Below are 23,175 nucleotides of genomic sequence, written 5' to 3'. Positions count from 1 at the left end.
TCTAGTCACTGCATTGTTTCTATTTCCACCAAGCTTTTTGTTTCCTTGTTTTGTCTCCATCTTTCCCATTGGAACCCTCGTTCAACTGCCTGATGGTCCTTGGCTGTCAATTGTCATTTAAGGCTGAAGCATTGAAAAACTAACTAGAAGCTCTATAGGCAAGATTTTTTTAAACTAGTATCCTTGCTGTAGTGATCAACTTTTGGGTGATGTTTTTTGTTGGAGGACTGTAGATATCTATGGGGCTATTTAGTTGATACAGAAAAGATGCTTCCAGCCTTCTACTTGGAATGAGAAGTGGGGGACCAGTGTTCTGAGAGCCATTTGGGAGAAGAGGACTGGGGGTCCTACTGTTTAGACTTTCATTTCCTCTCTACTGTCAGCCTTGAACGCATCCCTCTCTAGGTGTTCAGATTTCATTTGTGGACAGATTGAACTTCAGGCTTATGTGCTTATCAATGAAGTAAACCCAGAGGAGTAAGGGAAGATAACCTATAGACAGTGACATTCAGGAATAACTACTGTAAATGATGAATGTGTTAGGGCTTCCTTGGTGGCACAGTGGTTAAGAATCTGCCTGCCAATGCAGGGGACATGGGTTCGAGCCCTGGTCCGGGAAGATCCCACATGCTGCAGAGCAAGTGAGCCTGCATGCCACAACTACTGAGCCTGTGCTCTGGAGCCTGTGAGCCACAACTACTGAGCCTGCGTGCTGCAACTGCTGAAGCCCGTGCGCCTAGAGCCTGTGCTTTGCAACGGGAGAAGCCACCGCAATGGGAAGCCCGCGCACCGCAGCAAGGAGCGGCCCCCGCTCGCCGCACCTAGAGAGGCCCCGCACGCAGCAGTGAAGACTCAACACAGCCCCAAATTAGTTAATTATTTTTTAAAAAAGATGAATGTGTCAAGAAACCGCCAATATTTACTACTCACCAGTCCTAGTTTAGTTGCAACAATTGATATGCACCCCTGCATGAATTCTGGTAACAGACCCATCATCTAAATGCCGGAATAACTGGGAGCGTGTTTCTGAAGTTGCTGGGCATCTCCCACCACCCGCCATGGTGGTATGTGGGGAGGAACTGTGGGGCTCTCACTGCTCCATATATCCAGTTCCTCCAATCTCCCTGTGTTCAGCCCCAGCCTCCACCCGCCTTGCAACACTGGTATCTTTCCGCAGGGTTCTCAGGATTAAATAAATTGGCTTACTCTTCAGAGCAGTCTGTTGGGTTTCATCTTCCTTCACTCTCCATTTTCTTAGAATTTTGGGACATCTCTTCTCTACTGTGTCTGTGTCTCCTACCCCATTCTCTTGGTCCTTATGGGTTTATTCCTTTTGCATTCTTTATTCTCTTTTAAGAGTATTTGGGAAGAGAGAATCTTGTGGGTTCTACCACTCATATTCTTAAGAAGATTGGTTTTGCTACTATGCAGAATTGAGGAAGGAACAGTTCTGCAAGAAGACCCATTGGGAGACTGAGACATCACCCAGCAGGGCAGGAGCAGAGCAGGGTCTGAAATACCCGGGGAGATGGGATTGGCAGCACGGGGAGAGGAAGGAGCACCACCTGCTTCAGAGTATTCTTAGTTTTGGAAAGCGGCTTATAAGGCCAGACTGATGGCTCAGTGTGCCTGCATTCTTGGAAACACAAAGGGACCTTTCAAAAAAAGACATGGTTCTTCATGCTCATTGTTAAAAAATTTGAAATTATAAGCAGATAAAATGGAAGTAATATGTAATTATAACAAATATTTAAAATCTCTGCCAAAATTGTTAGGAAGCCTTCCACCATATAGCTTACGGTAGTGACTGTAGTAGTCCCCGACCATGGAGCATTGGGTTGTTGCTGAGTTCTTTGCTGTGGTGGGCATGTTGCCAACCTTTGAGTACCTCTCCTCACACAGTGGTGTCCTCAGGTGGAGTCATGGAGTCAGGTGGCTTGCCCAGCTATTTGATGCATGTTGTAAAGGCTAACTTCGTTAAAACTGGAAAAATGGCCTCAAGTTGTTGGGGCATACAGGGGTGAGGGTCAGAGGAAGGAAATGACAGCATTTGTTTTAGCACCTGCAAAGAATTTTCCTCAGTGTTTCTTCATGGTTTTGAATCCTCAGATGACACTCACTTGTCACCTTGCAGCCATGCAGTTTGTACCCAGGAGTCAGCCCAGCTAGAAAATGAGCAGTGAAAACACTTTCGACAGGATTTTCATTAAACCTCTTTTGTTGTGACCCATCTGAGGAGTGAAATTAAAAGAAAGATAAATTCTTATGGTCCTTATGATTTGATTATCTTGTCATTTTTCTTGGTCATCTTTCTGTGGCCTGTCTATCCAGGGTTGGAGGAGTTCGGGCATCAGTTGCTTCAAGCCCTCTTTCAGCAAATCCCAAACTGCTTTATTTTGGTCCATGTATTAAGTCAAGAATTTGAGTAACTAAGTGCCGCTTGTGCTGAGAGAAACAGTGAGTGGACACTTGCACGCGTGTGGGGGTGCCCGCTGCACACTTGAGAAAGGTGGTGCTCTCTCTCAGAGGTGAGAGACACTCTGCTTCCTTTCCTTTCCTTTTCTTTTTTTCTTTCCTTTTTTTTTTACTTGACTGTCTTATCTAAGTAATGTAACGTTTGGAAATCATTTCAGCGGCTAATTCCGTGTATACACGTACCTCGTTTGTTGATTGTAGATGATGTTGGAAAGCAAAGTCAGAAATGGTGAGGGCACTTGCGAGGAGGTGTTGCAGTTCCAGGCTAGTTGCGCCTCTGAGGACAAGGCACAGGTGGTCAGCGTTCAGCAGACTCACGGCTCCAGGGAATTGAGTGAGTGAGTGGGTGCGTGTGCAGCCCCTGCTCAGCACCGGCAGCGTTACTTGTGTGCTCTTTTTTTTTCTTTTAAGCCATTCTTCAGAAGCCTTTCCCTTCTTTTTGCTCTTATTGGCTTCATTTATTGGTAGCTTGTAGTAATTGTAGAGAAAAAGAAAATGGGGTGTAAAAATGCTAATCTGTATTTTTCTATTATTATAACTTTAGTGGCTCAAGGAAAAAGAATCAAAAATACGACTGTCCAAAGGCCTACTTGATCCAAATCCATGCACCCTTATCAAGAGTTAGTATTTAATAATATGATCAAGAAGAACAAAGTTGAGCCACAAATAAAATAGGACTAGTTTATCAGATACCGACCACAAATGTTTTTGTTTTTTGAGATTTTTTTTGACATGGACCATTTTTAAAGTCTTTATTGAATTTGTTACAATATTGCTTCTGTTTTATGTTTTGGGTTTTTGGCAGCTAGGCATGTGGGATCCCAGGTCCCCTACCAGGGATCGAACCTGCACCCCCTGCATTGGAAGGCAAAGTCCCAACCACTGGACTGCCAGGGAAGTCCCACAAGTGTTATTTTTACTAAAATTTTTTGGAAATTTTTGTTCTTTACTCTAGAAGGCTTTGTAGAGCTCATCATCCAGTTGCTTGAATGTACTGGAGAATTAAGTATATTCCCTATCTAGCTTGAGGGAACAGACCCAGTTTTGGCTGATGGATCTCAAACTTTTGTTTCTCCCAGTCAGTGTCCTAGAACAGAGGGAGAGTGGGGTGGGATAATGAGTCCCCTTGCCTTTCCTGTCCTTCAGCTCCACACTCTGAGCCCCTATGTGCTGGCTCTGCTGGTGCTCGAGACGTGGCGCTTAGCAAGCAGACCCTTTCCTGCCTGCACAGGAACACAGAGATGTTTAAAGGATTCTCCAAGTGTGCTCCCAGTAACCTCGCAGACCCTTGGTTTTACCTACAGCATGCCCTTCCCAGTTGCAGGCCTCTTCCTGCATGTGGCTGGATGGCTTTCCTTCTGCTCAGCTCCCTGGAAGCAGCATTAATCCTGCGCTCGGGTCATCCTCCTGGAGTTCTCCTTTTCACTCCACTGATGCAGTTTATTCCTGTTCAGATGGCAGCTCCTTTTGGGTGCCAGTCTTCAGGGAGGGGACCTTGGCTCTTAGGTCCCCTTCACGGGCTTGCTGGGGACCAGCAGTGGCATTCTCTTCCAGGTATGTTGAGTTGGTGTGCCTGTGAGCTCAGGATTGCACTTTTACTTCATGGGAAAACCTTTTCATAATTCTGTTTGCCTACAGAATTGTATTGGCTAACTCTGGTTATTGATGAAGTCTTGTTTCTTTAAGTGGTTTATAATTCTTCTGCTCTCATTGGACTGCTGTAGATCGGGCTTTACCTAGGATCTTAGGTATGCTCTGACTCATTTAGAAAGATTTCTAATATTTAGATTTTTTTTTTTTTTAGAGTATGCAGGTCTATAAGGAAATATAAGAATAGAGGGACACTCAGTCATGTAATACTAATAGCAATCTTTTTTTTGTTTCTTAACAGATGCAGCAGCTTTTTTATGAGAATTATGAACAGAACAAGAAGGGGTACATTAAAGATCTCCATAACAGTAAAATTCACCGAGCCATCACACTGCACCCTAACAAAAACCCACCCTACCAGTACAGGCTCCACAGCTACATGCTCAGCCGCAAGATTGCTGAGCTTCGACACCGCACCATCCAGCTGCACCGAGAGATTGTCCTGATGAGCAAATATAGCAACACCGAGATTCATAAAGAAGACCTCCAGCTGGGAATTCCTCCTTCCTTCATGAGGTTTCAGCCCCGCCAGCGAGAGGAGATTCTGGAGTGGGAGTTTCTGACTGGGAAATATTTGTATTCGGCTGCTGACAGCCAACCCCCTCGAAGAGGGATGGACTCCGCGCAGAGGGAGGCCTTGGATGACATTGTCATGCAGGTCATGGAGATGATCAATGCCAACGCCAAGACCCGAGGGCGCATTATTGATTTTAAGGAGATACAGTACGGCTATCGCCGAGTGAATCCCATGTACGGGGCCGAGTACATTCTGGACCTGCTGCTTCTGTACAAAAAACACAAAGGAAAGAAAATGACGGTGCCTGTGCGGAGGCATGCGTATTTACAGCAGACCTTCAGCAAGATCCAGTTTGTGGAACATGAGGAGCTGGATGCAAAGGAACTGGCCAACAAAATCAATCAAGAATCCGGATCCTTGTCCTTTCTCTCGAATTCCCTGAAGAAGCTTGTTCCCTTTCAGCTCCCTGGGTCCAAGGATGAGCGCAAAGAACCCAAAGAGAAAAAGATCAATATATTGATTCCTTTGTCTGGACGTTTTGACATGTTTGTGAGATTCATGGGGAACTTCGAGAAGACATGTCTCATTCCGAATCAGAATGTCAGGCTCGTTGTTCTACTCTTTAATTCTGACTCCAACCCCGACAAGGCCAAGCAAGTTGAACTCATGAGAGATTACCGCATTAAGTACCCGAAAGCCGACATGCAGATTTTGCCTGTGTCTGGAGAATTTTCAAGAGCTCTGGCCCTAGAAGTGGGATCTTCCCAATTTAATAATGAATCTTTGCTCTTCTTCTGTGACGTTGACCTTGTATTTACTACAGAATTTCTTCAGCGATGTCGAGCAAATACAGTTCTGGGCCAACAAATATATTTTCCAATCATCTTTAGCCAGTACGATCCTAAGATTGTTTATAGTGGGAAGGTTCCCAGTGACAACCATTTTGCCTTTACTCAAAAAACTGGCTTCTGGAGAAACTATGGGTTTGGCATTACTTGTATTTATAAGGGAGATCTCGTCCAAGTAGGTGGCTTTGATGTTTCTATCCAAGGCTGGGGGCTCGAGGATGTCGACCTTTTCAACAAGGTTGTCCAGGCAGGTTTGAAGACATTTAGGAGCCAAGAAGTAGGAGTAGTCCACGTCCACCATCCTGTCTTTTGTGATCCCAACCTCGATCCCAAACAGTACAAAATGTGCTTGGGGTCCAAAGCATCAACATATGGGTCCACACAGCAGTTGGCTGAAATGTGGCTAGAAAAAAATGACCCAAATTACAGTAAAAGCAGCAATAATAATGGCTCAGTGAGGACAGCCTAATGTCCAGCTTTGCTGGAAAAGACATTTTTAATTACCTAATTTATTTTTCAAAATTTTTTTGTATGATCAGTTTTTGACGTCCATACAAGGATATATTTTACACATGATTTTCTTACAGAGGACTCCTTGAAGATTGAGTTTTTTGAACAAAAATGTGATCATGTTTGCCTTTTGAACACATTTTCTTGCTGAACATTATGTAGCAGACCTGCTTAATTATGACTTGAAATGTACCTGATGAACAAAACTTTTTTTTTTAATATTTCTTTTTCAGACCTCTTTGCTATAGTCCTATGGCAGAAAACATGAACGTTCCTGCAAAGTATTATTGTAACAAAACACTGTAACTCTGGTAAATGTTTTGTTGTAACTGTTAACTTTGCACAGATTCTACCTTTTGTCTTTTATTACAGCAATTTTTTAAAGCCATTTTATGTTGCAGTTGTCAAATAAAGAAATGTGATAGTAGCTGTATCATCATCTTCAAGAGAGCTTTCCAAAGGTGATTGTTTCCCCCAATCTTGTCTCATTTTTGAAGGTTTTTCAAAGCAAAGGGAGAAGGGAAAGCACAGTAAAAGATAGATGGCTGTTCTTGTTGTAATTAGTGTGGCCTAATGGACCTGGCATTACATTTCAAGAAGGGTCTGGCATTTTCTCTTCTCCAGACCCTTCTTTTTAAAGGGTAAAATATTAATATTTAGAATGGCAAATAAGAATTATTGTCATAAATCTAATGTATGCAAGCTAAAACAAAGACAAAAAAAAAAAACCCAACCCTAATGAAAGCATTGGGGGGAAATGTATCAGATTTTGATCACTTCATCCTGTCCGTGTTATGTTGATGGAGATGGGTGTCTCATTCTTTAATTACTGTTTTGTTTTATCCTTTATATCTGAAATACCTTTAATTTATTTAATATCCATCGTTTAGAACTCTGCCATTTCCCAAGTACCTGTTAGTTATTAGTATTTATGTGTATTAGGAATGTTTAGTATATTTTATTTGCAGTAAACTGATCTCCAAAGATTTCCTTTTGAAAACTCTTCTCCCCCTCCTTAATTTTTACATTCCTTACTGTTTTACTAAATATTAAGTGTTCTTTGATAATCTTGGTGCTCACGTGTTTTGGGGACAAAAGTGAAATGAATCTGTCATCAAACCAGAAAGTTTGTTTTAAATTCACAGAACAAATGTGCCTTAAATTTTTTTTTCATTTAGATTTCAAACAGTAATAGATTTGCCATTTTAATATACATCATTGGAGATCTGCTTATTTGTAAATAGCCTATTGCTCATTTGGAAAAATAAACCAGTGGACAATATTTTTCTATTGTACTTTTCAGAACCATTTTGTCTCATTACTCTTGTTTTAGCTGAAGAATTGTATTACATTTGGAGAGTAAAAAACTTAAACACTGATTCATAAGGTTTTTCAAGTTATTTGAGGGGAATATTTGTATGCACTGCAGTGCAGGAATGAAATGAAACTTTCAAGTGCCTCTTCCTTTATTTTTTCCTTAGAATGTACTTGTCACCTTTTGTTTGTTCCTCTTAAAGAACTTGCTGAATCTTGTGTTTTATAGAACAAAGTTCTTCAAACCAGGTCCAAGCCCCATCTGGCTTCTTGGTACAAATGTACCTTCCAGGCCTCCTTAGTGCACCTGCCAGGCCAGTTAAAATCTGCATTTTAACAAGTGCCCACGTGATCCTGTGTGCACGAATGTGCTCAGGGTTTTAGGATGGATCTAGCTACAGGATAAATTGCCTGCAGTTGGCATATAATCCAAGAATCAAAAAAGTAAGATCTTTGATGCCAAGGTAGCAAGCTTTGTGGATGCAAATTACACTCCCAGGACAGGTATTTACCATGTAATGACAGTGAAGATCCAGTATAATGACACTGTGCTCACAGTACGAATTGCTGTCATTCATCCTAATTGCCATTTGCTTTGTGGGAGTGTTTAGTTTTTCCTTGGAAAAAAGCAAAGACATATTTATTCCTCAGTAAGGAAGAACATAATATACATCTTGATGACAAAGTCACTTAAATTGTCTCTCTTTACCATACCATAATAAGGAACTGTAGGACAGGGTGTGAGCAATTACTTTATTGAGCTTCAATGTCCATCAGATGTCCTGGTGACACTTTGTTAAAACTGGCTGTTTCCTTCCCTAATCCCACTCTTGCCCACGTCTGTTCCTTTTCCCTGACATCACTGTTAATGTCGATGGAGGTGCTAACCTCCTTTCATCAACACTCCATCTCCAGAAATGCCGTTGGACCCCTTCACTCTGGTCCTCTTCCCTCGTAGTGCCGTGCCTGGATTCTGTGCCCACTGGCCTGTGGGCTCATTCTCCACCTGGCCACTCCCTCTTCCTAAAGCACCCCTCCAAATCAGCAGCTCTGGTGCCCTCCTCCACTGCCCAGAGAGTGGATTCTGTAGGACACCCTTCAGGGTACTGCTACCAGCCGAACTGGGCTCTTCGTTTGTGAGGACATCAGTCTCTCTCCTGCCTGTGCTTTCCCTCTGTCTGGAGCTCTCTCACCACCTTACTCCACTGGCCACCTGGACTCATCTTCCAGGAGCCCGTTGAAACTCCCCCATGGTCCACTCTGATGTCATTTCAGACCCTTCCAGTGTGGATGTGACACAAGTGGACAGTCTCATTGGACTGCAGGCCTGAGTCTCTTTTCTAGGTGGTGATCCAGCATGCTGGGCCCTCGTGTCTGGAACGGCCAGCAGTGCCCCACGCTACCCCAGCCCCTCCATCAGTGCTCCATTCCCCGCCATGCACTCCTCCCAGCAGAATGCCCTCCGTCCTGCCTGCCCACTGCTCCCACCTGGAACTGCACGGCCTGTGACCCTGTGGGCCCCACACTCCCGACCTAAGATGATTCCTTCTTCCCTTAAACTTTGAACACTTTCTGGTTAGACCTCTTTGCTTCATTTGTTACTTTAGACTTTCTCTTAGCTTTCATTACTTTACAGAAAAGTATTAAGAAAACGAAATGGCCCATAACCCCCAAGCCAGATAACTCCTGTTAATAATTAAAAATTAAGGATAATATGTGAAGGTGGTGAAGGGGGGTGGGAATCACAATGCACAAAGGTGTGAATGGCCTCTCCTTCCTCCAACCATCCAGCCCTCAGGCCCTTCCCGCAAAGAACCACCAGGTTTGTGGGGTTCTGGTGTGGAAGGTGGGATGAATTGTATATAGGCTAGCATCAGTAGCATTTTAAAAATTCATTTACACAGATGAGGGGGTACATGCTTGCTTGGGCACATGGATCTGTGCCAGCCTTTGTTGCCACAGGACAGACTTATGGACTTGGGTTCTGAGAGCAGGCTGGGTGGGCTTCCTAGGCATTGTGGTTGCATGTGTGGGAGCCCTGCCCAAGTGGAGGCTGGAGAGCCTTGTCTCGCAGGGCAGACAGCGCAGGCACCTCACTTCTGGAAGGTGGCATCGCTTTCCCAACACTCTGGGCCAGCGTGAGAACACACACACAGACCCGAGCGTGTGGGACTTTGATGGTTGGAGACAGGCCACGTGTCACACAATGTAGGTCATGTGATGGTCCTCTTGGTGTGAGGGCCGTGCCATCCGTTTCAGAGTCTTGAGAGCAGAAGGGCTGGGTGGTGCTGGTGATCTCTCGGCGGGGCCCTTCCTGAGCCCAGACACAGAAGGAGCTCTGACCCTCCCAGCTGGTCTTTGTCCCACTGCCCCAAACACCATCAGTTCAGACAGTCAAATTCTTTTTTTTTTTTTTTTTTTTTTTTGCGGTACGCGGGCCTCTCTCGTTGTGGCCTCTCCCACTGCGGAGCACAGGCTCCAGACGCGCAGGCTCAGCGGCCATGGCTCACGGGCCCAGCCGCTCCGCGGCATGTGGGATCTTCCCAGACCAGGGCATGAACCGGTGTCCCCTGCATCGGCAGGCGGACTCTCAACCACTGCGCCACCAGGGAAACCCCAGACAGTCAAATTCTTGATCTCCACAGGTGAGTCTGTCCTCGCCTCCTTCCTACCCAGCTCTCTGACCACATCTATTTCACAAAGCCCAGCCTCAGCCTGATACAGCTGGAGCAAAGAGGAACTTGCTGTGCAGACAGCAGACTCGGGCATGGCTAACACACACCTTCACCCCCTATTGCTCACACCATTTATCATGATGTGTGACCAGGCTAAGTGACAGTCACGTTTCGCCTCAATTCTTGGGCTTTGAAGGGTCACCTGGAGGTTCAGGCGTTATCTGCAGTCATCTCCGTTCACTACTCAGTGTGTCCATGGGGTAGGATATGTGCCGTGGGCTGCCAGTTGAGCCACAGTCTCCACACCACCTCCCAAGGATAGTGGTCAGGTTAAGAGAACAGTGGATTTACAGAAGCTTTTCTTGCCTTATAGAAACTTCCTGTTCTTTAGGAAGATGACACACCTTTGGGGCTGCCTACCCACTGGACGGCTTGCCGGTGGCTGAGGGGCTACGCCCTGGCCCCAGACCTCCAAGGCCTCCCCTTGTGCTTCCTTGTCATGGAAGGAAGCAGGTGCCGGCCCTCCCTGAGGGGGTTAGGCTGCATTACTGCATGTAATCTCAGCTGCAAAGGAGCTTCTTGCCACAGTGACTGGGGGCCAGCGAGGGATCTGTCTGTTGAAGTGGCTGTACGTGGCTGTACATGCCTCGATGGGTCACACTGTGCTTTCCCAGCCCTCGAAGGATGTCCCTGTTCTGCTTGAAGGAAAAAGCAGCTCACACCAAATCTGCTTAGTCTTGTTATAAATACAATGAAGATGTAAATGTTACAACGCAATGGATCAAATAATAGCAACTCATTTTGTGTGACTTTCAGTAGGAAAAAAACAAAAACTTACGTTAGTGTTGCTATGCTTCAGGGTTTTGTTTGTTTTTTCTACAGGGATGTATGTGTGGAAGAGGGGATGGGTGTAAGATGTTCACAGGAAACCACAGGACCAACCAGATTTGGGGCTGGCTTGTCATCAGTGCAGTTAAACCACTTAAGGTCCTGTTGTCAGATATTTTTTTAATGCATTCCATTTACCATTCATTATATTCCAGTTATGAGGGTCTTCTTTTTTTACTATTGTAGACAAAAACAAATTTTTTTTCTTTATGAATATTCTAACTACATTTCCTTTAAAATGGTAAGAGTTATCCGTTATACGTGCCTGATTTCTAATGAGAAAATATAATAAATTGATTAAATCTTTTAATAGTGCAAATTAGGCCATATCTGGAATCTGCCTAAAGCTGCTGCATCTGTATTGAATTTCTCTCCATTAAGCAGTCTACCACAGTTAATTAAGTCAGTGATGCCTCTGGGCTGCCACCTCCTCTTTCCTTTTACTCATTTGCCTCAACCCATTACCCCATGTCAGGCCCCAGCCCCCCGCATGCCTAGCTGAGTACACATTCGCACTGCAGAAAAGAAAACACTTCTAGTCAAACTCAGAATGACCTTCAAATTGATTAATTCTGAATTAAGTTTAGGTCTTTCTTTGGGCAAACACTTCTGTTACATAACTAAAGGAGAGATCTCATTCATGTGCTCAAAATGCCCTCTGCAAACTAGAAATGTACTGTTCCTAAAACTGCACATTCAAGTGATCACATTCGTGTTGTGAAGGAAACACTTTGGATTTTTAGATGAAGCCTGTCTCTTCCATTGTAAATAACATTGTCATCACAATGCAAACATAGATTTATTGGGAAGTAGAGAGGGAAAAGGAATGACCTACAATACCTTCCTCTTGCACCACCCTGTTCCCACTTTGGTAACTTCCTCTGGGGTTTTTGTAACATCTTTATAGTTTGATGTACGCATACATACAATTTGGCATCTTGCTCCCCCTCCCCCACTTAAAATACATTAATTCTCTAAACTTATCTTTAAAGGCCCTCGTGTCTCTTAGAATTGAGAATTTCCCTGCTCTTGGCCACCTTGAGTGTCCTGTTCCATCTTGGATAACAGCACAGATGAAGTCTTTTGTACAAAGCCCTCTTCATACTTTGGATCATTGGATAGATTTCCAGAAGTAGGTCATTCACTTCTAGGGATCTTAGTGTTTGGCCGTTTCTGACCTAACGTTAAGTCATTTGGTATTTTACTCGGTCAACGCTGGCATTTTGTACCTACTAGCCACTCTAATAAAACCTTTTAAAAATAAACCTGAACAACTAAATGACCTTCAAGAAATACTATGGGAATATTGCACCCAGTGTCTTGGTTACATCATCCTGTGGAAACGGAAACCACAAAGCCAACTCTGTTGCTGCAAAACTTGAGTCACTGCAAAGTGAGAAAAAAGGCAGAAAGATTTACTGATGACTCGAGGGTTGAGGAGAGGCAAGTTGCAGACAGATGGCCTGTTTGGGAACGAGGTACATTTCTCCACTCCCAGGTCACAGATATTTGTCCCAGGAGATCAAAGCACAGGGCGACGTAGGGAAGTGGCAGCTCAAGATAAGAGGGGCGCTTCCCAGACTTTGAGAGGCAGTGGATGTCTGGGAGGGTGTGGACATGCCCAGAGACACCAGGCTCCACGCAACCAGAAGCGAGTGCATTTTCCAGAGAGAAAAGTGTACATTTGAACACAAATGGGAATTAGTTTCAGTCTTCAAAGATGAAACCACTGACCCCTTACCTATATTGTAGGCAGGTTTTGAGGTTTCATTCTATATCTTAGATAACATCATATAAAATATATATTAAACAATTTACTGTTACTTGGCTTCTGCGCTACCTGGGAGCTAAAGCCCATGACTAGATTTCAAGGCAGTATTTGGAGCCTGGGCCTTTGGGGCCTCTGGGAATGATCCTTTTTCAATAGGAGCAGCTGTGACAGGAAGATACAGGGCGTCTTGTGCTAGAAAAGGGCGTCTAGAGACCCCTTTTGGGCCTTGATGAGCTGGAGGTCTCTGAGAGAGTCTTGGGATCAGGAGAACCATGGTTAACGTGTGCCTTCCCAACTTCTGTGCTGGAGCTGAAGGTCCAAGTCAGTCACCATGCAGTCCCTGGGTAATGAGCAGTTTGGGTTATGATTCACAGACCTTTAAAATTAGATTTGGGCAAGGGCCTTTCCTTCTTCTGAAAGGACGTGTCTTCCAGCAAAAGCTCACCAGGCCCAGTCTCTCTGAGGCGGATTGTCAGTGCAGTCCCCCATGAGCCGTGTACTCGGGAGGATGTGATGCTTGAGCTGGCCAGCTCAGAGGGATAGGAAGCCCTGTCCAGCCCCAGCCAGGGGCCCGCGGCTCTGCAGGGAGTCAGGGGGCAGCCTGGCCACTGTGCCTGCCCAGGGCCTGGGGCTTGGCTGCCAGGTGTCCCCCAAGCTGGGAGGACACGTGACTCCACTTCGTCCCCTGGGGACCTCCCGTTAGCTCAGGCCTTGCAGTGCCATTACCTTCGCCTCCCGGCTGAGGGCTTGACACTGCCCTTTCTCTCAGAGTGGCTACTGCAACAGCCTGCTGCCCCCAAGTTGCTTTGGGAGATGAGTCCATCACAGAATCACGTTGTTTCACCTAAATCCCCATGCCTTCTTCACCCACAGAGGTGCACAGTCAGTGGGGTTCCACTTGCCCTAATTCCTTGCTTGGCGTGTTTTCCTTTCTTCGGCCTGCATAGCAGTCAGTCCCAAGTTAGAAGGAAAATATCCACAAACCACAAGATTGGAGAGAAAATGTGACTCAAGAGGATCTTCATAGGTTTGGTACTAAAATGCTGCAGATTCTTTTAAAGTGAATTGTCCATGAGGATGTAGCATTGTCAACTCTGAAGACAGTTGCTGTGCAAATTGAATCCACTTTCAGATTGTGACACCAGAAACACCATTCCTACTTGGGACAGGAAACCACTCTGTTGGGTTCTGAATGGTGATCAGATATCTGATCCTGCTGGTCCAGGAGTGCTGCCTGGTTCCTCCATGTCTTCCAGACACAAGCCGTGTGCCAGCTGGAATGCTTCCTGTGCTCACTCAGCAGAAAGGCCCTGCGTGAGATTTGCCGCTGGAATACAACTCCAGGAGAATTCACTACGCTGGACATTCTGAAACTGCAGAGCCAAGGGGCTGGGCACAGAATGGGGGAGAGTGACCTACCTCAGTGATAGGTATTTCCCTATAACCCATTCGCTACACCAAGCTGTGGGGAGATAAACCCAGGAGAGGTCAGGGTGAAGGACAGTGACTGAAAATACAAAGATCTGAGTTAGCTGTGAGGTGTTTGGTTTGTCACTGTGGAGGGAGAAGGGGCCTCAAGTACCAGGCAGACCTGGGTTGTGTCAGTGGTGAGCTGGCTAGTACCACCGGTTAGTACTGGCTACTACCCACTCATGATGGCTTGTGCACAACCCTTCCAAACTCCATGTTCAGTGACATCATGCTGGTGGCCTGAAATTGGCCGAGGTGGGAGGAATATTTACACCACAGGAAATGGCAAATGCTTCAAATCAGGCTTTTTTTGGGGGGGAGGGGATTGGATTTACCAGCACAGCGCTGGTTTGCACTGGTTTGGATCAACTCCACAGACGATGGGACAGGCCCTGTGCCAGTCCAGCTGTGTGACCTCAGATGAGTTACCTGCAGCAGAGCTCGACTTCCTCCACTGAAGTGGGCATAGTTATGATTACCTCCCAAGACTGATGAGAGAATTCATAGGACCTGGTGTGCCTCCTGTCACTCTTTCAGTTAATGTGTCACCCCCACACCACCTCCCCACCTAGACATCTCAGTTGCTCAAGACTCCTTCCAGACTCATATCCAGTGAGTCATCAAATCTCTCAAACCCCTCCTGGATACAGTCACCAGGATGGCCCCTCCTCTCACCCCATTGTCTCCCCACAAAGCTGATGTACAGGACATATCCTGCCCATTTCCTGCTCCTCCAGGTCAGCCTCTTCTGGGTCTTCACACTCTTCTTCCTAAAGAAGCAAACATTATCTGGACTCTTCTGCTTGGACAGGACACCGTTCAAGCCCAGAAATCATGGCCTGACTGCCCTAAGGCTCTGCTTGGCCCCACCTCCACCTGCCTTTTCCAGACTCTGAGCTCTAACCCCTGCCCCCATCACCACACCTCCCCACTAAGAGACAGGAAATCTCTCTTAAAACTCCAAGCTTTGGTCCACATAGCATCCTGGCCCTGGAATGCCCACCTCCTCTCTCCCTGAGCAAACATGCAGATTCTATGGCATATTACCCCTTCACTCTGGCCTTCCTGGGCACTTAGATGGAGTTTTGTCAAGCCTCCTCACCCCAACCAGGCCCCTTTCCACTCGCCCTTGTAAGTTTCAGCTCCTCACTGGGGGTTTCTTGCCTTCATTTGCTGGGTCCCTGGCCACTACACCAGACTGGCCCTGACTAAGGCTCACTCACCTTTGTCAGCCACTAGAGGCCTGGCAGGTCATGGTGTGCAGCCAATGTTAGTTTCTCTTTACTTCTATTCTAGGGTCTTGGTGGGTTATTTGCCAAGGGAAAATAACAACTAAGATAAAATATTTCTATACAGACAGCCTGGGACATCCAGTTTTTAGTTGAAAACAATCAAATAGTTTTCTGTGTAAGAACAAGAATCTTACTTCAGAGACATGAAATGCTTTCTGTCTAGAAACATGAAACTAACATTTATGGAACAGTTATTAAGTGTCAGGCACTTTATATAAGTTACTTCATTTACTTAATCCCTGTGGGATCAGTATGCTTGACCTCAGTTTACAGGGGAGGAATGGAAGCTCAGAGAGCTTAGGTGACATGGCTAAGGTCACAGAGCTAATAAATGGCAAATCCAAAATTCACACCAGATCAGTCTTTTTCCAAAACTCATGTTGGGGCGGGGGGCGGGGGGAACGGTACATCTACTTGTCAGGGAGATTTAGGTGCTCAATTTTAAAGTGCTCACAGATTACCAGGAAATGGGAGCCCACTGAACGGGATGTTTTCATAACCATAGGAGAATGGCAGAACACATAAACACTTTATCATTAAAATTTTTTCTGCCTTTTTAAAGGCGGAATATTTTTTTAAGATTCCAAAACATGCAATTCAATATAGATGTAGTAAAACATACAGTATTGAGCAGAGTTTTAGTTCCTGTAACAGTAGAGTATCTTGTATCAGACTAACCCTCCCACAAATAGCGACAATAAACTTTAATGGACAAAGTAGCAAAAAAAAAAACACCAAAAGAAAAAAATTATTTGAAACACTGGAGAGTGACCAAAATCAGGCAGATGCTGGGGGAGATTTGACCCTTGAAAAAGAGAACTGCATATTATTATAATCATGCATATTAGTTACCTAGCTCTTTCCTGGAGGCCACTCTCCAGGCCACAGAGCACTGGGGGATTAGGACTAAGAAAGTCCCATTATTATTGGCTTGAGGCATCTGAGGATGGAGTTTAGAGCTGAGCTGGAAATGAAAAAGGGAAATCCTAGGAAGCAGGGAGACATGGAGGGGGGAACTTCAAAATCTGCATATCAACTCCCTTCCTACTTCAGTTACTCCTGAACTGTGGTTGCATGGGGGAGACTCAAAGGAACATAGTGGAAAGAAATAACTGAAAAAGCTAGTCCAAAATTTCAGCTGCTTCCCATTGCAGGGAAGCCAGAGTTTGGAGTTTAGACACTACTAGGTTAGAGGAGCTTCCCAAACACCTTGGGATGTCCATTGAAACTCCAAATGGGCTACATGTTAGGAGAAAAGACTATGTCTCAAATTTATCCTAAAACCAATGGCAAAATCCAAACAGACTTCCCCTAATAAGTGTGAAAAATAAGTCTCCACAAAATTGAGATGTTCAGCCAGGAATTTAAGTCAGGAATTTCACAAAAATCAACACCTTTCAGAGGAAGATGATAGAATCCAGAGTTTGTAAAACAGATATCCAGCATTTCCTCCTCAGCCAAGCCTTTCTTAGTGCTTTGAGCAGTTTTACTCCTGACTCCCCATTCTGATCCTGGACCCTCTTTGCACTATGCCCTGTTAAATTCTAGTGCTTACATGGGGGCTTCTTGTCAAGAACTGTGATTGGCTGCCACACCAGACTAGTAATTTTTGATTAGTAGACATGTGAAGATACAGGGAAATTGACCTATAGTCAAGAGAAAATTCAGACAATAGAAACAGATCTTTAGATGAGTCAGGAGTTCAAATTTTCAGGCAAGGTATTTGAAATAGCTATTATAAAGTAGCCAAGAAGTGACTATATGGGGAATCTTTAGGAGAAATTGAAAATAATAAAAAGGACTTCATTTGTATTCTGAAAAATACAATATCTGAAATGAAGAATTCACTAGATAGACTTAATGGCATATTGAAAAGTTCAAAAAGTCTTTTTCTTTTCCTTAAAGATGAAAGAAATTAGCAAAACCCTGCAAAGATTGATCAAGGGGAATAAAAGACAAAACACAAATTATGAATATCAGAATTTAAAAAGAGGATACCACTACAGATCTTGAAGCTATTAAAAGAGTAATAAGATAACTTTATGCCAATGACTTCAATAACAAAGATGAAATGGGCACATTTAAAAACACAACTTAAAATTGATGCAAGGTGAAACAGGTAATCTGAATAGCCCTACATATAATAAAAAATTAAATTTGTAAAGAGAAACCTGGCCAGAGAAAAAAACTCCATGCCCAGATGGCTTCACTGGTTAATTATATCAATATTTAATGAAGAAATGATATCAATTTCATAGAAACTCTGTTATGAAATGGAGGAGGAGGGAACACATCTCAATTTCATTTTTAAGGCCAGCATAGCCCCAGTACAAAACCTGACAAAGATATCACAGGAAAAGACCAATATCTCTTATCAACACAAAGATCCTTTACAAAATATTTATTAGCAAACTGAGTCTAGCAGTGTGTGGTGGTTGTGTAAGGAATGTAGGGCTGTTACAGCGTTCAAAGATCAGTCACTAGAATTGATCATATTATAGAATAAAGTAGAAAATCATATAATCATCTCATATATGCAGAAAAAGTACTTGATAAAATTCAACACTCATCCATGATATCAACTCAGCAAACTAGGAATAGAAGGAACTTCTTCAGTCTGATAAAGGCCATTTACAGAATAACCTGAGTGCTGACATTATGCTTAATGATGAAGTACTGAACACTTTACGCCATCCTTGGAATCAAGGATTCACTGTTTCATTCAGCACTCGTAGGCAGAGGGGAGTGTCTGCTGAGGTGTCCTGGCTGTAGGACTCTGTCCACGGGCCCCACAGGTTACGTTCATCTCCTCCTACTCCATCTCAAAGCCTCTCTACAGGGGCACCCTTTCTCGGTTTCAGTAGTGCCCCTTGACATTCAGGAAACATTTGTCACCTTCTGGGACTCTTCTGCTTTGCTGCTCCAACACTGTCAGGCACAAGGGTAAATCCGGGGTTTTGTTAATATCCCCAATCCTACTCAGGTTGGGAGCACCTGTTCCTTCTGCTTTTAGATTTCCAATAACCTGAGGCATCAAGAGAGATGGCCCAGAGACAGAAAACCTGCCCCAAGCCCCCTCTGCCCCTTGCTTCTCCTCCTCTTCATCCAAGGGATCTTTATCTCATCTCATGTAAGATACTAGCTCTGACTTATCTGTATCTTTTTGAAATTCAAAAGTCAAGAACTTGCCTATTTATTATCTGTGTTCTGCTACAACAATCAACCCTGAGGAAATGGAAATAAGAAATAGGCCAGCTGGGTGAATGAGGGGACCACATGGAAGTTGTGGCGTGGAAGAAACATTTGTTTTCAAAAGGTGATTCTGCCACACAGTACTGTAATAAGGGACTCTTAAATAAAGACTGGAGCAGGCAGAGAAACAGACCCATGGGACAGACTAGAGAGTTCAAAAACAGGTCTGTGCATATGTGGATACCAAATGTTACAGATCTGTGGGACAGGATTGACTTTTCAATAATGGTGCTGACAAGTGGGGAGAATTAGATCACTACCTTATACCAATAAATAAATAAATAAATAAACAGGTGGATTAAAGACTTGAATGTTAAAGACAAGACAATACAACTTTTAGAAAGGAACATAATAGAATACCTTCTTGATCTTGGGGTTAAGAAGGGTTTCTTTTTTTTCTTTTATAGAATTATAAAAGAATTATTTTAAAATTATTAGAATTATTAAAATTTAAAAATTATTTTAGAATTATTAAAATTTTAAAAGATTTAAAAATTATTTTAGAATTATTTTAAAATTTAGAATTATTTAGAATAATTATTTAGAATTATTATAAAAGAATTATATGAATTATTTTTTTCTTTTATAGAATTACCTTTCTTTTTTATTTATTTATTTTTTTTTAACTTTAATTTTTGGCTGTGTTGGGTCTTCATTGCTGCACGTGGGCTTTCTCTAGTTGTGGCGAGTGGGGGCTACACTTCATTGTGGTGTGCTGGTTTCTCATTGCGGTGGCTTCTCTTTGTTGCAGAGAATGGGCTCTAGGTGCCTGGGCTTCAGTAGTTGCAGCACGTGGGCTTCAGTAGTTGTGGTGCGTGGGCTCTAGAGCACAGGCTCGGTAGTTGTGGCACACGGGCTTAGTTGTTCTGCAGCACGTGGGATCTTCCCGGATCTGGGACTGAACCCGTGTCCTCTGCATTGGCAGGCGGATTCTTAACCATTGCATCTTAACCATTGCGTCTTAACCATTCTTAACCATTGCGTCACCAAGGAAGTCCAGGAAGGGTTTCTTAAATTAAACCCCAAAAGTTTACTAACTATAAAGGCAAAGAGTAATAAATTCATGCACATCAAAATGTATAAAGGGAACAAAAAAACAAGCCATAGATCAGGAGAAAATATTTGCAGCACATACATCTGACAAAGGACTTATATTTAGAATATATAAAGCATTCCTATAAGCCAATCAGAACAAGAGAGATGGCCCATAGGAAAGGACTGTCTATCTTGGCAAAAGGCAAAAGATCTCAAAAAGAATTCCACAATGATGGAAATCAAAATAGCCAATCGACATGAAAGGATACTCAATTTTATTAGTCATCAGGAGCATGAAAATTAAAACCACAGTGAAATATGCTCGCATACCACTTGACTAGTAAAAATGTTAAAGTCTGATGGTCCCTTGTGTTGCTGAGGTTGTAGAGAAATGAGAACTCATCCACTGTTGATGGAAGTGTGTACTGGTGTAGACACGTTGGAAACAAGTTCATCATTACCTAATCAGGTTGATGCCACGTATAGTTTGTCTTAGGAGCAATTCCACTCATAAGTGTTTACCCAGCAGAAATGCATGGCATGAGCACTAGGATTCATATAAAAGTATGTTCATAATAACATTGTTCATAATAAAACATTGGAAACAACCCAAAGGTCCACAAACAACATAAGTGGATGAATAAAGGTAAGCATATATTTATACAAGAAATACTATATAGCAATGAAAATAACAAATTATTGTTACATGCAACAATAGATGAATCTACAGACAAAGAAGCCAGCAGAAGACATTGTAAGTTTCCATTAAAAAACAGCCAAACTAAACAATGTTGTCCAGAGATGAATCCAAAAACAGTAAAACTACTACTAAGAAAGCAGGGAAGGGGCTTCCCTGGTGGCGCAGTGGTTGAGAGTCCACCTGCCGATGCAGGGGACACGGGTTCGTGCCCTGGTCCAGGAAGATCCCACATGCCGCGGAGCGACTGGGCCCGTGAGCCATGGCTGCTGAGCCTGCGTGTCTGGAGCCTGTGCTCCTCAAAATGAGAGGCCACAACAGTGAGAGGCCTGTGAACTGCAAAAAAAAAAAAGAAAGCAGGGAAAAAATTATCATAGTCAGGATAGTGGTAGGGGAAGGGTTTCTGGGGTACAGTAAATGTTCTGTTTCCTTACCTGAGTGTTCATGTTATAATTAATTTAAACTGTATATGTTAGTGGCCTCTGTTATATTTAGTAGTTATCTCACAAGAGAAGTGAGTTAAAACAAAAAATGGCCCTATATTTCCATTAAAACTCATCTTCCTGATGACAACTGTGCAACATGGGAAATTGTCCACATATTAATAAGAATAAAAAGCAGGTTATATCACTGAGGAAGGAGGAATACAGTGATAAAATCTGGTGTTTAAAATTATTATTCCCTCTGACTCTGAGAAGCCATGTTCACTTTCAGATGACTTAGGAGATAGAAGAATGTGAAAAGAGGAAGGTCCCATGATATTCACTAGGTTCTTCGATCTGATAAAAATCCGAGATTATTATCCTTGTGACTTTTAGTTAATTTCTTCTCTATGCCAGGTATGGTCCTGAAAACCTTAAGATGCCCCCTCTCTAGTAGTGTGAAATTAGAGATAAGAAGTCCTCCTCCACTCTCCCCATTCTGTGGTATTAAGAGTTTTATTGGACTCAGTTTTTAAAGTTGTTTTTATTGTTTTGTTCATTGCATGGAGAATAAACAATTATAGTTCACTTAATCAGCTTCCTGGAGGAGATGGCCCTCACTGGCTGTTTAGCGACCGGGTTTTTTTGTTTTTGTTTTTTTTTAATTAAAACGTAAGATATTATGTGAATTGTGTGATATTTAACTTTATCCATGTTTCATTTTTTGGCCCCATCTAATGAGCTAATGTCTTCTGTATTAAAAGCATTTTTATGCAATAGCTAAAATTTAAAAAAAAAAAAAGAGAAAGCAAGTTACAAAACTGTATGCACATTATACGCCCAGGTTAGAGGGGAATGGACATATTCACAGTGAAAAGATTGAATGGAAAAACTTCAAAAATGTTAAAAGTGATTCTTTTCTCTTGTATACTCAAGTAATTCCAAAGTTTTAACGAATAGATGTTAATTTTCTAGTTTTAATTAGGACATCAATAAATGTTATAAAATTCTCTGCAGAAAAGTCTGGAATAAGACTTATCAAATCATTTCTATCTATCAGGATCCATTGTGGGAAATGGGAGCCTCTCAAGGCATTTCCAGGAAAGGCATTTAAGAGAGGGGAATAGGTGCCTGCTGTGCTGTTGGAAGGCTAGGGGAGCCAGAGGCTGATTTGTGGGAGGGCATACCATGTGGCTTTGATTCAGAGGTCATTGCTGCCCCAGCTGCCACTGCCATACACACCTCTCACACCTGTGAAACATCTTGAGATGCTGTGATATGTTGACGTGGGCCACAGACAGCCACAGCCCCACGCCAGCTGGAGGAGCAGCCACAGGCTGGCTTCTCCCTCAATCCCACTTTCCAAATTACACATGAATGTCTCTCACTGGTGAAACTAATTCATGTGCAGAACACAGGTGTACAAAATCTGGTGAATGGAATTAACGTTGTGGCCGCAGCACACCACCCATGGGGGTTACTCTGGAGGGGGATTGGAAGGGAGGTGCCTGTGAGAGTCAGCTTTCCGTTTGTACTTTACACCCTTCTGTATTTAATGCTAGGGCTGCGGCAGCAAAATACTATAGGCTGGGTGGTTTAAACAACAGAAATACATTGTTTCGTAACTCTGGAGGCAAGATCAAGGCAACAGAAGGGTCAGTTCCTTCTGTGGGCTAGGCGGGAAAGATCTGTTCCAGGCCTCTCTCCTTGGCTTGTAGGTAGCTTTCTCTCTGTGGTCTTCATGTGGTCTTCCCTCTGTGTATGTATCTCTGTGTCCAAATTTCCCCTTTTATAAAGGACATTAGTCATACTGGATTAGTGGCCACCCTACTCCAGTATAAGCTCATCCTAACTTAAACCTGCAGTGACCCATTTCCAAATATGGTCACTTTCTGAGGTACTGGGGGTTAGGACTCCTATCAAATGAATTTTAGGGGAGGGGATATCATTCAACCCATACATTATTGTTCAAGTTTTCACACACAAAAACCATGTATAATTGGTGGGGGTGGGCGGTATGGGGTGGAAGGAAATCTGAGATTCTCTGCAGATAAGTCATAGCGACTTTGACAATGTACTGTGCTGGGAAAGGCCTTCTGGAGGCTGTGACCCAGGGGAGCACGTCTGAGGCCAAAAATCAGCACCAAGTGCAGGGACGGTGACCTTCTGAAAATATTCTTCCAAGTGATCACTTTGTTAGCAGCAGGATCTAAGAACTAACATAAAAAACCCATTTGCCCCTTGCACTACCAAGGGGTCTTCTTTTGTGGGACAGAGGAAGACCCCGACCTTGTCCCCTTCCTGCTTGACCTTTCTCTGGTGAAATCCCATGGCCACTTGGCTGGACTGCCCTTGGAGG

General features: G+C 43.5%; 1 protein-coding gene across 1 annotated transcript in view; it reads left to right on the top strand.

Annotated features, from left to right (window-relative positions):
* The window catches only part of CHSY1 (chondroitin sulfate synthase 1), an 86,487-nt gene extending 79,120 nt beyond the window's left edge, over positions 1-7,367 (top strand). The window contains exon 3 of the mRNA XM_029238565.1: positions 4,367-7,367. Coding sequence (XP_029094398.1) covers positions 4,367-5,959 — 1,593 coding nt within the window. The 3' untranslated portion in view covers positions 5,960-7,367. The remainder of the gene's footprint in view (positions 1-4,366) is intronic.
* The last annotated feature ends 15,808 nt before the right edge of the window (positions 7,368-23,175 follow it).

This window comes from Monodon monoceros, unplaced genomic scaffold (assembly GCF_005190385.1).
Source record: "Monodon monoceros isolate NGI ecotype Baffin Bay Population unplaced genomic scaffold, NGI_Narwhal_1 Super_Scaffold_21, whole genome shotgun sequence".
Taxonomy (NCBI): Eukaryota; Metazoa; Chordata; class Mammalia; order Artiodactyla; family Monodontidae; genus Monodon; species Monodon monoceros.
Note: the sequence above shows the minus strand (reverse complement) of the source record. Positions and strands in the feature narration are given on the sequence as shown.